Source organism: Apis cerana, linkage group LG5 (genome assembly GCF_029169275.1).
Source record: "Apis cerana isolate GH-2021 linkage group LG5, AcerK_1.0, whole genome shotgun sequence".
In the NCBI taxonomy this organism is placed as follows: domain Eukaryota; kingdom Metazoa; phylum Arthropoda; class Insecta; order Hymenoptera; family Apidae; genus Apis; species Apis cerana.
In genome coordinates, this window is record NC_083856.1 from 11,613,495 (window position 1) to 11,630,362 (window position 16,868).

At 21.1% G+C, this 16,868-nt stretch overlaps 2 protein-coding genes and 1 long non-coding RNA gene across 5 annotated transcripts; 1 reads left to right on the forward strand and 2 right to left on the reverse strand.

Moving 5' to 3' along the window:
• Positions 1-141: 141 nt before the first annotated feature.
• LOC133666120 (uncharacterized) lies at positions 142-1,103 on the reverse strand. Its single transcript, XR_009829792.1, has 2 exons — positions 899-1,103; positions 142-793 (listed from the first exon to the last, which is right to left on the reverse strand). It is a non-coding gene; the product is annotated as an uncharacterized LOC133666120 (long non-coding RNA).
• A 157-nt stretch (positions 1,104-1,260) lies between these two features.
• Positions 1,261-4,596, forward strand: LOC107997832 (putative divalent cation/proton antiporter TMEM165). The gene is made up of 6 exons (XM_017056711.3): positions 1,261-1,727; positions 1,804-2,005; positions 2,999-3,174; positions 3,303-3,485; positions 3,603-3,708; positions 3,863-4,596. Exons 1-6 carry the CDS (start codon positions 1,590-1,592, stop codon positions 3,937-3,939), a joined length of 882 nt encoding a protein of 293 aa, XP_016912200.1. The 5' UTR covers positions 1,261-1,589; the 3' UTR covers positions 3,940-4,596.
• LOC107997830 (protein mini spindles) lies at positions 4,595-16,434 on the reverse strand. Of its 3 annotated transcripts, none has more exons than XM_062075322.1 (32): positions 16,185-16,434; positions 15,288-15,355; positions 15,005-15,198; positions 14,608-14,814; positions 14,397-14,516; positions 14,136-14,311; positions 13,827-14,050; positions 13,542-13,736; positions 13,002-13,182; positions 12,808-12,920; positions 12,493-12,703; positions 12,246-12,409; positions 12,002-12,153; positions 11,676-11,894; positions 11,359-11,542; positions 11,014-11,217; positions 9,946-10,950; positions 9,621-9,824; positions 9,389-9,524; positions 9,023-9,216; positions 8,727-8,944; positions 8,360-8,485; positions 7,819-7,992; positions 7,416-7,587; positions 7,191-7,349; positions 6,935-7,122; positions 6,644-6,806; positions 6,359-6,532; positions 6,114-6,263; positions 5,819-5,993; positions 5,607-5,750; positions 4,595-4,930 (listed from the first exon to the last, which is right to left on the reverse strand). In XM_062075322.1, exons 2-31 carry the CDS (start codon positions 15,342-15,344, stop codon positions 5,632-5,634), a joined length of 5,958 nt encoding a protein of 1,985 aa, XP_061931306.1. In that variant the 5' UTR covers positions 15,345-15,355; positions 16,185-16,434; the 3' UTR covers positions 4,595-4,930; positions 5,607-5,631. The 3 variants fall into 3 exon arrangements, with proteins under 3 accessions (XP_061931306.1, XP_061931307.1, XP_061931308.1); XM_062075323.1 differs by having other exon boundaries at positions 15,288-15,370; XM_062075324.1 differs by lacking the exon at positions 8,360-8,485 and having other exon boundaries at positions 16,185-16,433.
• Between the last annotated feature and the right edge of the window lie 434 nt (positions 16,435-16,868).

Here is a 16,868-nt window from a genome sequence, read left to right on the forward strand (position 1 = left end):
TTTTATCGGAATGTAGACTACCAATACACATATTAAAAAATTGAAAAATATTAGATAAATTATCAATATTATTATATAATGTAAATATAAAACTATAACGCCAAATTAATGGTTCAATATCAATTGAAGATTCAAGTAATAATAAAAATAAATTTTTAGCTTTATTCCAATCTTTTTTATTTATATATGATTTTATTTCAGAGAGAATTCTGTGTCTTGAAAAACTTATTGGATATTGCCTTTCACTCTTTTTATAATAATGTATGATTTTACACTGAGTATCAATATTTTGTAATTTTTTTATCTTTTCCATTTTTATCTTTTTTTTCAATCCATCTTTTTTATTTAACCAAAGTATTTCAATAGCTTGATTCTATAAATAATATATTTTTTTTTCATCAATAATTTTAAACTTATATTAAAAAACTTTATTATTACGTACCACTTTTGCTTTTTTTATCTTCTGCATTTTATATTTTATTTTTTATAGTTAATATAATATAGTTTATGTAATTTCAACAAAATAAAAAAAGTTTTAAAACTTGTATAAGCGATAAATAATATACATATAATTATTCTATTTATGTATATTTAATTATATTAATGATTAAAACAATTCTTCAAAAATTTGTAAGACATTTTTACAACTTCCAAGAGCATTTGACAAGTAGAATATAATAAATAATTTTAATATTATTTAGGATTAAAAATTATACAAAAATATGTATGCAAAATTGAAATGTTTAGGGATTATTTCAACCGCCATAATGATTTTATTTATAGTCCATTCAATCTAATGAAAAAAACAAATATATCATAAAATCATGGGAAAACGCAAATAACCAAAATTATTAATTTTTAGTAATTTTAATAACAGATACAAATCTAATTTACTTACTTTTACCATTTAAAGCTATAATTGCAAATAAAATTATTAATATCTATGAAATAATTGGAAGAGCACATCAAATACTAGTGATATACTTTTCTAAAACATACATAATCGAAGATTGATATATAAAAATATGTATAAAAGTATTCAGTATCCAAAAATTTTTAAAATTAAAATTTATAGAAAGAATTATAAAATATATAATAAAACCAAAAAGAATTTTTCTGTAATTATTAAATTTTTTAAATTTATCTTTCTATGAACCCACTTAAAAAATAATAAATTCTCAAAATGATATTATTATTCAGTGACATCTAGCATGATTATATAATTTAAGTATTTGTAATTGTAGTGATCTTTCAATTATAGACATATTTCATGGAATAAATATTTTCAAAATTGTAAATTAAATCTTTTAAAAGTTTAATGAGTTTAGATATTAATTTACACGAAATAAATTAAATTTATAGTATTTTTATATTAAATATTTTTGTGTGTAGATGATTAATTTTCAAAGCATTAAATATTTATTGTGAATATTCTCTAAATTTTATGATATAGAATCTGCATTGTGGAACATTAAAAACAGTACATGTATCCACACTTCGGTGTGTGTATGTTAGATGCTTTGATAACGTCTTCAGTACAAAATAACTATAGTTAAAGCCCTCAGTATTATCAATATAAACTAAAAACAATGAGCTTTAACCGATTTTTAATAATAAATGAGTATTTTTTGTATATATGTGCAATAAACTATTTTTTTTTATCTATAGTATTAGGTGAAAGTGAACCAATATATGATGGTAGATTTCAAATGATAATGACATCTATGGTAAGTATTTAATTTAATTATTTTGTATTAAATAATATATATTTACTCATATATTAATATTCATAATATATATTAGAAACCTGAAAATGCAATACCATCACAAACCAAGGATAACCTTGGTTTTCTACATGCATTTGTAGCATCTTTATCTGTCATCGTTGTTTCTGAGTTGGGAGACAAAACTTTCTTTATTGCTGCTATTATGGCAATGAAACATCCAAGATTGACAGTTTTTATAGGGGCAATTAGTGCTTTAGCTTTAATGACTCTTCTTTCAGGTATTATTAAATATATAATTTTTGTAAAATAATTTTGTAGCATAGACATACATACACATATACACAGAATAATACATATGCTATATATACATTTATTATATATAGAAAAATTCACTTGAAAAATAAACTTAGCATTTGAAAATAATTAAAAAAATTCATGTAAAATATTCTATTTTACTTTGGTTATGGAATATAATAAACTTCTATATTCTGTATATATTTTGAGAATCTGATTAGTATTAAATAATTATATATTAAATTAAATTTAATAATATTATATTATATTAAATTTAATAATATTATTATGGAATTTGATTGTAATCATTTGATTGTAAAATATTTATCAATAATTAATATATAAATTGAAGGAATATTCATGATTTATAAAATATTAAAAAAATTATTTATTATTTTACTTCAGAATTATTTTACTTCAAAAAACAAAATTAAATATAATATATATTTAAATTATATATAATATAATATAAAATATAATATATATTTTATAATATTTTTTTATTTATTTTTAAATGCTGATTTTTTTCCGAAATAATTTTCAAATTTCAAAAGTATTTTTTCAAATATATAAACAAAATAAATGATATAATGATTATTATAAATAAATATTTCTTAAATAAAATTAAAATAATTAAATAGAATCATTGCAATTTTTGTGATTTTAAAAAAACATTTTAGTACATGTTAGTACATTTTAAAAAACATTTAGTATATGTTAATATTTATGTAATAATATTTTTAAATGATATAATAATAATAATAATAAATGATAAAAAAATGTATCATATATATATATTATAATTATAAATATAATATCTACATAAAATAATAGAGAAACTTAATAAAAAAAGAAAACAAAATGAAAAAACTTTTTATAAATAAACTTTCTAATTGTTTATTTGATTAGAAAGATATTCATTTATAATTATTTATTTTTTTATTAAAATTATAACAATTATCTTTTTTGACCTTTAGTAATTTTTGGATATGCCGCAACCATAATTCCTAGTGTTTATACATATTATATTTCTACTGCACTTTTTGCTTTATTTGGCTTAAAAATGTTACGAGATGGTTATAAAATGTCTGCAACTGAAGGACAAGAGGAATTAGAAGAAGTACAATCAGACTTAAGAAAGCGAGAGGATGAGGTATGAGTATTAAAAATATAAATAGTTTCAAAGAATTTTTCATTAGATTTTATAGTATAAGTGTTTTGAAACTATTCCTTTAACATTTTTGCAGGAATTAAATAATTTTTAAATATCATCACTTTCAGTATGAAAAAGAAACAGGAAGCACTTTAGTACAAGATCCAGAAACTGGTGTTATAAGGAAAGCAACAAAAATTAGTGCACTGATGCTCCTATCTAGGATATTTCTTCAAGCATTTACGTTAACATTTCTTGCAGAATGGGGTGATCGTTCACAACTTACAACTATTATACTTGCAGCAAGAGAGGTTAATGTTTATATTTAATATTTGACATTGTAATATTTATAATTCTAGAATCATAGAAAAATTTTGGATATATTTATATAAAAAGAAATATAAGATATAAAAATTTATTATTTTTAGGATGTTTATGGAGTTGTAATAGGTGGAATATTGGGACACTCATTTTGCACAGGATTGGCAGTATTAGGAGGACGAATGATAGCTCAAAAAATTTCAGTAAGAACAGGTAAAATACTCTTTTTATATTAAAAAAATAGATATTATTATCAAAAAAATTTTTAAATTATATAATTTAGATACATATAAATACAAATCATTAAATATTAACATATAATAATGAAACAAAAAAAAATAATTAGAAATATTTTTATTATTCTTAGTGACCATAATTGGTGGATTGGTATTTCTACTATTTGCTTTAACAGCACTTTTTATTAGTCCCACGGAAGATGTATGAAAACAATATACAGTATTTATGTAGCTATATGTCATGAAATATATTTTGCTATAAGATAATGTACATATTTTTTCTATTTGTGTACAGACTGTTATGAAATAGTAAAAATCATAATGTACACTAAATTTTATTTCTGAAAAGTACTTATGTATATATTTTGTACATTATGTTTAAAATTATATTGATATAAATAATTAATAATGTGAATAAAATTATTGTAAGATTAAATGATATAATATATCAAACACTAAACAACAATGTATAAATATAGTGTAAAAATAATAAGTAATATTGTTATAAGCTATTTTATTGAATATTTTGTTAGAATATATATACAATCTACTTACATTACATAAATTTCTCAAGAAATTTTTTAAAAGACATTTATATTAAATTACTATTATTATTCTTGTTGTTGTTCTATTGTTATTATTATTATTACTGTTGCTACTATTATTTTTGTTATTATTATTATCATTATTATTTTGCTAATACTATATTATTTTATGTATATTATGAAAAATTAATGTATTAAATCCACATTTATATATTAGGATTATAAATATGGAAAAACATGATTTTTATGTATAATTAAATTTTAATTAATGTCAAACATGTAATATTTCTTTTATATATAAATATAGAATTAACGATATATATTGATGAGTAGATTTATTTTAAAAGAAGTAACGAAATATATAAATCAGCTGTAAAATAATTGTCATTTTTAAATATTGAGAAATACGAGTATTGTAACATTATTTCGCAATTATTTTAATAGTTTAACGCATAAAATTCTTGCAATTAGCATTATAACATATGTGTATATCTATTCAGAAAATCAAGAAATGCTACAGATAATGTTGCACTGACAGTGTAACATTACGTACATTAGGTACAATGATTATTCTTCATGATCTATGTACTATTTACTTATTATTGTATTCTATGTATTATTATTTCTTAATCCAGTTATTTAAGCACTGCAACCCTGTAAAATATAATTTACTTGTAGATAATAAATACATACAATATTTACTATCAATATTTTTTGTATAAAATAAAAAAATAATAGAAATATAGAAATATAGAAAAAAAATGTAAATCTAAAAATATATATAATTGTTTTAATATGAATTTTATTTTACGATGTATAATTTAATAATTTATAAATATATTTATTATATGCATACAGAATGTATAAAGATATAAATTTAAAAGTTTATTATAAAAAAATTACTTTGTGATAGATAATTGACTAATATCAATAAAGAAATTAAAAGATTTATTTTATTTTTAAAAATGTTTTCTATTATTCATATTCATATTTGTAGATTATATATATATGTATACATATATATATATATATTTTTAAATATGTTTTGCTTTATATTTAATTAAATATTATATTATAATAATTTCATCATACTATTTTTAGTGATATATTTTAAATATACTAAACTTTTTAACTCAACAAGAAAAAAATTATATTATAAAATAAAGAATTATTTCTTTATATATATATATATATATATTTTTAATAAAATCTTTTTTTAAAAGTTCTGTATATTTTACCTTATTCTTTTGAAAATTAAAATATCTAAAAATTATATTATAAATATTTAATAAACTATCTTTATATTATATAATATATTTATTATCCTTACTTAATTAATATTAAATGAAGTTAATTCATGTTGGATTTGGCTGACCGGTAGTTCTACATTGTGCTTCAGATGCTCGAAATTTTTCGAGCCTATGTAATGGATCCATTAAGCTTTTTTCTTCAGAACCAGTAGATTCAGCTATTTCTACATCATATAATTATATGTAATAATAATAACATATAATAATTTTAATATTAAATGTATATGTTTACCTGTAGAGTATTGGTTATTAGTTTGCGTTATAAGATTTTGATTTTTTCGTGCTTGATCAATGTCTCTTAATCCTTGTTCTATAAAATCTTGGAAAAATTGATGCGATTTCACCAAAAAAGGTTGTACATCCGCTTCAGGATATTGAAGTTTAAAATCATAAAGTTGCATTAAACCCTATATAAAACAATATCAAAATATAAATAATAAATAAATAATATAAATAAATAAATATTAATATCAAAAATAAAAAAATGTTAACCATTGGATAATATCTAAAATATTGATAATACATACTTCTTGTGTATGTTCTTTAGATCCAATCTTTTTAAATATTTCAGATAACTGTTGATGTGTGAATTTTGATAAATGTTCTTGAGTTTTTCCAGTGCTACTGGATTTTACAATCGATTTGGGATTACTATTAATTTCATCTGGTTTAAATGTCTATTAAACATTATTATAAGAAATTTAAACTTTATTACATTTTTTATAAGATATTAAATCTTATAAATTTTATAATATCTATCTAATAAACTAACCGTAATTAGTCTGATAAGATAGGAATGCAATTCTGATTCATTTGTATTATTTATTCGTGTTAGGTGACTAAGTATTGTACTGCCTTTTACGCGAGTCATACTATGAAGAATTGTTTTAATTGTACGTAATGGAGTATCAGATTTTCGTTTTTTCCACCATATACTTGGGTAATCCTGTAAAAAAAATATATTTTTAAATATTTTTTATATTTTTAAATAATTTGATTATCGTGAATAGTATTCATAAAATATATGTTTATTTTATTCATAAAAAAATATATTTACCTTAAGGAATCGATGTACTTCTAAAAGAATACTGTCATAATCTAAATCTGCAGCCCAATTAGGAATTGTTTTTACTATTTTCCATAAACACTTCATTACTAATTCTTCATACTTGGATGGAGCAACTGATTCAGCACATCCATGAAGTAATTTTATTAATACGCTTATTATTAAAGAAATAAAAAAAAATTAATTTTTTAATTTAAATATGAAAATATATTGTTAAATATATATCAATTAAAATATATATCAGTTCTTAATATTAATAAATAAAATTTTTTAAATTATTACCATATAATAGTGGTATGATTTGAGTTATCTATTATTTTACAAATAATAATATTAACTATGCGAAGATATGAATCTGCTTGATGTAAATGATTTAATTTGTTCTCTGCTAAAAAACTGATCATTTGATCCACAAGTTCTTTTAAATGTATTAATGGAACATTCTTTCCCAGAATTCCAGTGTCATAAAACTATAAACACAATAAATATATTTTATATCTTCTGCTATTTAATATCTATTATATAAATTAATTCTTACCGCTAGTAAAACCATAAATGTATTTCTAAAACCTTTAGGTATATCTGTGCCTCCTTGTTGTAAAGGATAAGTTTGTAAAAGTTTTAATTGCATATTTATCGAGCCAATAAATTTATCTTCTTTTGATTGCAAACTCAAAATTTGGTGAGATTTTATCAACTATAAAATAATTAAAGATTATAAATATAATAATTTAATATAAAAATATATATTTTAAATACGAACATTATCTATGCTATTCATTGACTGTATTGCAACAGCTAAATCTAAACTAGCCATTGCAAGAATTTTACGTTCAAGACTGTCTTCTTTACTTATATTAGTAGTATTCAATTGCTGTTGTGCCATTGATGCAGATTTTGATACTAACAATTTTGGAGGAGATAGAGGAATCACTCTGAAAAAATTTAACATATCAAAATCTAACATTTCGAATAACTTATTTTACTTATTATTTAAAAATAATATTAATTTTTTTAGATTATAGTATTTATAGTTTTCAACAATAATATGGAATTAATTGATCTTCATTTTTAAAAATACAAAATAGAAAAAATTGCGAATTATATTTTTTATTTTTTTAAAATAGGAAATGTAAACAATTGTGAAAAAAACAGTAAATACTTACGGTACTTTATGTAAATTTATTGTATTGGGATTTTCATCTAAATCTGTCAAATTAATTTCTTGAAGAACAGGATTACAATACTTTACTGGTGCATTTAACTCAATTTTTCGTAAAAAATCCATATCAAGTCCAAATGGACCTGAGACTTTTGGTTGTGTTGATGTTGGAGAATTTCTAAAAATGAAAATTACATAAATGTTATATAAAATTTTATTAATAGTATTTATTATATATAATTTTAATTTAATATTACTATACTAAATTATCTCATCACCTTAACAATATTGAACCAATTTCAAACTACAAAATTTAAAACATCATATGCTATTTTTTATAAAATTAATGAAATCATTATTTTCATAAAATATTAAATTTAAAAAGAAATAAAAAAAAATAAATATACATATGTAATAATCAAATAAAAAAAAATTTATACTACTAAATTAAAGAGATAATAGATTAAACATGCATTTTTTTGTTATTCCCAAAATACACCCGTCACCATATAGCATATTGAAAACAAATCACAAGAAGCACAAACGTTTTAGTATCATCTTCATGATGATTTGGAGATGAAATATTTATTTCTGATGATATGTTTGAAAGAGGTTCATTAGTTTCATAAGATTCTGGTGTTATATGTTCTGTTGTTACAATCTCTGTTGGCCTGGAAAATCATTAAAAGCAAATTCATTCAAATATAAATGAATAAAAAAAATAAAATAATTATACAAAATATATTAAAATTAATATATTTAATATTAGTAATATAATAATGATATTGAAAGCAATTAAATATATGTATAATATAATATATATACAATCTAGAAATATAAAATATATAATTTTATAATAACTGTTAATAAAAGTTTTAAAGCAAAAATATGTAATATATATATTAGACTTACAATTCATTTGATTGAGATGGTTCAGAAGGTTGAGGTTCAAGTATTTCTTCTTCGTTTTCTTCTTCAAATTCTACTTTAATGTCTTCATTAGAAGGAATAGGTGTTGCATTTGAAGGTGCAGAAAGTCTATTGGTAGAAGCCGATTTATGAGGTGCTGGATAATTTTTAGCAGCTCTTTTAATACGTTCATCTAGTAAAGATTGATCTTTTTCGGATATCTAAAAATCAAAATTAAATTATAAAAAAATTATAATTATACACAATCATAAGATAAATATCAGTTAAAAAATGATTACCTGACCAATAAGCTTATATATTCGTTCTCCTTGGAGAAAATATGCTTGAACAATACAATTTAAAGCAGCATTTCTAACAGAATTATCACGATCTGCTATTTGTTTTGCAATTTCTTTTAATGCCACAGATGTAGATGGTTGACAAACAGATAATCCATAATTTTCAATAAGAGATCCAAGTTGATCTAAACATTCTGCAAACGTAATTTATTTAGTATTTATTTAGTATTATTTATATTTTTTATTATTATTTATTTATTATTTATTATTATTTATTTATTATTATTTATTATTTATTATTATTTATTTATTATTTATTATTTATTTATTATTATTTATTATTTATTATTATTATTTATTATTTACCTGTTCTTTGTCGAGCATTTTTAGATTTTAAGCCTTCCATTACATAAGAAAATAATTTGCTTACTGGATATACTAAAGCTATTTGTTTAAATAATGCACGTACTCCATTACGTACTGCATCTTTTGGATCACCAATCTAGATAAATATTATATATAGAGAGAGATAAATATGTTGATAAACAAATAATAAAATAATAATATTATCGAAATAATAAAATATGAAATAATTTACTTTGATAATAAGATATGGAATAAATGATGCAGCTTCATTTTCAAACATATGATATTGATTTTCTATTAATAAATTAAATACCATTCGCAAATATTCTAAACCTTTTAATAATACTGAAGGATTAGTATCAAAGAATCTCAATGTCAACCATTTAAGTATAAGATCTAAATTTGAAACCAATGCTTTGCTATTATCAGGCAAATCCTAGAATTAAATATTATTATAAATATAAAAAATATTATAATAAAAAGTTTACATTTATAATAATAATTTAATGAAAGATTTAATATAATAAATATATAATAAAATATAATAAAATAATTACCTCAGTCAATGCCTCAATTGCCTTAAGATGATATCGAAAATCTGAATGAAACATATTTGCTAATAAAGTTTTATTTACATTTGCAGCAGTCATAAGTTCTTTTAAAAGTTCAACAAATTCTTCCCTTGGTGTTGTAAAGTTCCATTTTAAAACTTTTAATTTTTGTTCATCAATTAATCTTTGATGTTTTAAATTATTAATAGCCAATAAAGGACTAGTATCTATATCATCATCTTTTTTACGAGCACTACTAGGTTTTGATCTCGATTGATTTTGTTTAGGTTTTACTACTGCTTTTGCAGCTTTCAAAGCTCCAGCACTTTTAACAATTTTCTGATTATTTTCCTTTGGTGTTTGTTTTTTCGGTAAAGGTTTAATAGGCAAATTTGGTCGACATTTATCTAATGCAGCAAGTACTACAGTTCGTGATCCTGGTTTTAATTTTTCTGTATTTCTAGCCATTACTTCATAAGATAGATGAATCATAAATCCTAAAACTGCTTCTTGAGCATTTTTCCGCACATCAGAATTACGATCCTCTAAATTATTGTACAAATATGGAAGACATACAAGAAGTTCTTCTTTTGCTATTTGTTTTACAGGAATCAATGGTAATTTTTGTGCTAACCAATTCCAAACTTCAGCTCTAAGTATTGGAGATCCAGATTTTAAAGCATCTCCAATCATTTCACCATCAAAAAATTCTTTGTAACCACATTGATCTCCCCATGTATTTATGCAAGAAATAGCTGCAGTTCTAATCCAATTTTTATTATCCCCTAAACATTGTACAAAGCCAGGGAAAAGAACTCGAATATGTTGTTTTGCTGAAGAACCCATTGCAACAGCTAAAGCTTGACATATGCCTAAAGTTGATTGAGCTATTTTACTATTGCTATCAACTAAACGTAGTGCCAAACCTTGGGGTAAATCACCAATAGAACTTTTTATAAATTTTGCTTCAGATATAATAGTATTTATTTTTTGTAAACCTTCATTTCGTATCTAATTTAAATAAAAATTATTTAGATTATAAAATAATTATATATCATAAAATATAATATCTACCTTCCAATTTTTATCAGATAATTCATTAAGAAGTCCTTCTGTAATTTGATTACTAATATCAACACGTGGAATAAGATTATTAATATCAATTTCACTGTTACTACTAGATTTTTTATCAATTTCTATATCATCATCATCATCGCTTATTTTATCCTTTTTATTTTTTATTCCACGAATTGGTATAGGTGGTGACTCACCATTATGCTAAAATATAATTATTAAATATAAGCTCATATAAAAATATAATATTATTATTATTATAAACATAATATTAATTTATAATAAAATAATATTATATAATATATATTATATATTAGAGTAAATAATAAATTATTATAGATTTACCTTTTCACATTCTTGTTCAATTTGTTGACGCAAAACTGGTTTTTCATTTTCAAAAAATATAAGTAATGGTTTGCCCATAAATAAATATAATATACCTAATAATGTAATTGCTGAAGTTCGAACACCAGGATTTGTTGCTGCAACTGCTTTTTTTATATTTTCCATTAAAGATTTAACATTGATACTAAAACATGAAACATATACATGTATTAAATTTTATTACTGTATTTTACTCTGTATGCGTGTGCGTGCGTGCGTGTATGTGAATAAGTATATTATTTATAGAAGAATATTATATTAAACAAATTATTACTTACACACAACCAAATTCTATGAGACCTCGACATAACAATGCTAATGTTTCTTGTTGAACTTTAGGATTCTTTTGATTAAAAGCAAATGTTATTACTTCATGTGCTACATATTCTAAACTTGTTGCTTCTGCTATAGTTAAAAGAGTTTCACCAGCAATTGCACTGTTTTTTGCATCTCCTAATTTTTCAGTTATATCCATAATACAATATTCACAAATAGTACTATAAAGAAATATAAATATATTATACATAGGAAGCATAATAATGAAGTATAATATATAAAGAAAGCATAATATATAAATTTTAATATAATATACGAATTATCTTACGTTGAAAATGGAAAATTTTCTGCCAAAAATTTTACTATTTCTAGTCGTAATTTTAAAACTTGAAAATTTGTATCTTTAAAACCTGGTTTTTTTGCTAAAGTTCGTACAATAACTTGTATAGGTATTTCCATTGGATCTATTTGTTTTACAAACTAAAACAATACATTTACATTTTTTGTTAATTAATATTTTTTACAAAAGTATAAATCTATTACTAAATAAATTATATAAATATTTCAAGTACCTCTAATAGTTGTTCAACTGCAGCTAATCGAGCTTTCCAATTACTATCAACAAGTCCAGTAAGAATATCATTTGGTAGTAATTGAAGAGCTAATTCTTCTATCTCTTCAACACTATAATTTTTTTCTGTTTGAATTTTAGTAGCAGATGATTTTTTAGAAATAGCTGAAATAAATAATAAAGATTATGAAATAAATAATAAATAATACTTATTAAAATTGTAAATTTTATTTACCATATTTATTTACCTAAGTTAGTTAAAGATGAAGTAGATGGTTTTTTAGAAGGAAGTTTTTTAATTGTATTATTATTAGATTTTTTTGTAGTTTTTGACTCTGATTCTTTAATTTTTTCTATTGATTCAATTTTATTTGGTGCAGTATTTGGTCTTTCTGTGATTACTTTTGATGTATTAGGAATTTTAACATGTATTACAGCTTTTTCTGCACATTCTTTTATCTAATAAAAGAAAATAAATATAAAGCAATAAAATTTAAATAAAAAATCTAATTATTTTTTCTATATAATTGAAAAATTTGTTATAATAAGTCTTCTAAATTAACCTTAGTCATTTTTAAATTATCGATATCTGTAAGAAATGGCATCATAGATTTTTCACCAATTAATTTCATGGCTGTACCAAGGGCCTCTGCAGAACTATCTCGTACAGTTGGATCTAAAATAAATAAGTTTAAAAATTATAAATATAAATAAGCATTAATGAAATAAGCATTAATGAATATTGATTTCAAAATACCTGGTTCATTTAAAGTTTTTAAGAGTACAGCAGTATAAGCTTTTAATAATTTTTTATTTAAAGTTGGTGGTGGTGTGCGAGAGAAACATCTTGCTAAATAAATAGCCGTTTCGGCTTTTACCGCAGGATTTTTGTTTTCCAATGCCGCAAGTGTGTCTTCTAATATAACATCAATAGAAACCTAACAGATACATAAAATATATTATTTATCAATCTTATATAGAATATAAATATGAGACATTTGAATTATAAATATTATACAAATTATAAAAACATTGCAAATGAATTAGACAAAACTATTATAAATAAATTTTTAAAACAATAAAATTAAATTTATATAAAATTAAATAATAATATATCAATATTAGACGTTTGAATTGATGATATAATACTTATAGTATTTATATTTTGTTTTATATTTTTATTATAATTCTTTAATAAAAACATTTATAGATATTAATAGGTTTTGTTATATAATATTTTAGTTTTATTTAGAATTGTAAAATATACTAGAATAAAATTGGATATATTTATACTTACACTAAGAAAAATAGCATCAGCAGCTTCTCTAAGTGCTTGTACAACATTTTGCTTCTTTTCACGAAATTTTTCTAAAATTGATGAAAGACAAGCTATTGCATAAGGTTGAAATCGTTTCTTAAGACCAGCTGCTAATCCTGCCAAACATTTTCCAGCCAATGCAACTACTAATACATTAGTATCTTTGGATATAATCTATTTATAATATTTAAAAATAAACAAAATAATATTTAATATATTAATAATAATATAATAGTAGTAGAGAATAATAAAATGGATACATACTTTTTTCAAAGCTCTTACTAAATCTCCATAATCACCATTTTCCAATTTAGGATGTTTTACCAAAGCATCTAAAACTTCTAAAGCTTCTTTTCGTTCTTGCCATTTTTTAGCTTCAAGTTTTTCATAAAAATCTTTTGGAAGTTTAGAAAGTATATCAATAGGTTCTAACAATTCATAAGGATCAATTTCCGGAACACAACCACCATCACCATCATCTTTGCCTTCTTAAATATAAAAGTTTTCAATTAAAAATAAAAATATTAAAATACATATAAGATTGTATAATTTTTAGATTATATAATTATTTACCTTCACCGATATCACTTGTTGAATCTGTAATACATATTGTTTTTGGTTTTTGTGATTTTAAAAATCGAATAGGTACAACTTTTTCTTCTTTTAAATTATTAAATTCTGCTTCCAATTCTGTAATTTGCACTGGTTTTAATGTATTCAATTGTTGTTTTAAAGGAGCACCTATCCATCTAAATATTATAAAATAATTGAATTTTTGTTACCACATATTATACAATGCGTAATAATAAATAAAAATAAATAAAATTAAAATACCTATAAATTTCAACAACCATGAATTTTCCTTCTTCCCTAACTGTTTTATCTCTATCTTCAAGAAAACCAGGTATTTTCTTTATTAAAGGCTTTATATTAATCACTTTTGGTCCAAATTGCCTAAAAAATAAAAAAAAAACGAATAGATTATTAATTGAGCATTTTCATATGTTATTAATAAAATATATAATATATAATTATATATAATTACCTTAAAGCCAATGTTAAAGTTGAAATACATGCAGCTACAATTTTTGGATTCTTTGCTTCTGTTCCTTTTAGTAATTCTTCTTGTACAGCTTCATGTTTTTCAATTTCTATATACATCAATGTTATTTGTACTGCCAATTCTTTTGTTTTGACTTTAGGAGCAGCAATACATTTAGTAACTATTCCATTCATAACTTCCCCAACAGTTCTGTAAAATTATGATTTGTATAATTTTATTAAAAGTATCAAAATATTTTTTAATATACACAAAAATATATTAAGAAGCTTTCAATATGATTTATTTTATAAAATAATAGAGAATAAATAGAACAATAAATTATATATTTATTTTATAATTATATTTTATAATTATATATTTAATTTAATAAAATACATACTTTCCTGCTACTGCAGCATTTTCAATGAAAGCTAATGCTGCTTCTAATCCTTTTTCTTGAGCAGCTGCATTACTATCTATCACAAACTTTTTGATATATCCTAAAAATTTGTTCCATTCTGGAGACTTTTCATCATCAATACATTGGAATGTATTTACACATTCTTTATATCCATGCAAACGTGCTCGCCATAACTATATATAAATAATATTAATGTTAGAAAAATAATTCAAAAAATCTTTATTAAATTAAATATTAAATTATATCAAGAAGTACATATTACCTTATGCACGCATCTTTCCTCTAATGGTAGTTTAATATATTCTGTATCTTGTTCCATTGTTTTAAAATCTACAAAGAGAATTTCTAATTTTTTTTTTAATTATTTTTTCTTTAATCTAATCTTTTAATCTAATTAAATCTATTTTCAATATTTTATAAATATAATTATAATATTATATTATTATATTATTATAATTATAATATTTTATCAAAAATATTAATAATAAAATTATTTGCAATAAACATTATATAATTTTTTTATAAATAATAATTAATATAATTTCATACAATTTGTAAAAAATATATAAAATATTCAGATTTAATTTTATTCAATTTATTCAATAATTCTAGAAATTAGAATAAAACATATATTGTGAATATGCATATAATCAATATGTGAAATATTTTCAATAGATAATATTTTTAAAAAATAAAATACATTTTATAAGTACAGGAATTTCTGTTGATATGTAAATATATTTTATTCTTATTCATAAATACGAGATAGAAAAACAATAATAATAATAATAATAATAATTAGATTATTCAAGTCTTAATATTAATATATAAAATAAGAAATTAAAAGTTATTGTCATTTATATATTACATATTTTTCGTAAAATATTTAAAATAATTGATAGCAATTAAATTTTATATATAAAAATTAAAATTATAACTCAAAGATGTCGTTTGCTGTAAATAAATTTATTGCACAATAATATATTTTAATTTTAATAATTTACATATTTCATATATAACGAAGCAAATATTAATTTATCTTTATATATCTTTATATCAATAAAATAAACCATAAAATATAAGAAATCTTGTTTTTTATAAGAGATATATAACAAAGCGTATTCTTCGTAAGGATTCGTCATTAAAAATTCGGACCTACCTTATAAAACGAAGATATAGGAGAATATCTTTTGACAGAATGTTCTTAGAAAAATGTTGATTCAGTTCATTCGAAATATTCACGTAACCAAACTGTAAGGTCTGTTATGACCTTTCAGTGGCCGTTGAATCGTTTACATTTAATTTTCAAATGTAAGTTCTCTTTACAACCGTCAAGCTAAAAGCAAACAAAAAGACAACTATATCTTTCGAAACTAGGAATTTCTGAACCCGGTCAATGTTGCAGTTTGCTACTTCCGTCGATAGATGGTACTAAAAGCCAATTTCTTTTGTTCTGAATCTTATGCTTCATTCTTTTAACCTCGTTTTGTAATATAAAAATTCTTCAATTTCACATATTCTTATCAGATAGTAATAAAATGATTATATATTGAGATTTACAATTTAATCTTTTTTTCTTTTATTTCTAATTTCATAAAAAAAAAATATAAAATATTTTAATAATATATAGTTACAAATATAATATAAATAATAATATTTATTAAATAATAATATTAAAATTTTTTTAATTATACACACAATACATTCTTAAAAATATTACATATATTTTTAATTTTATTTTGCATTGACTTGTAAATTCACTCGATATAAAAATAGTTACGATATTTTTATTGACATATATTATTATATTATATTTTACTTTTACAATTTTACTTTTACAAAT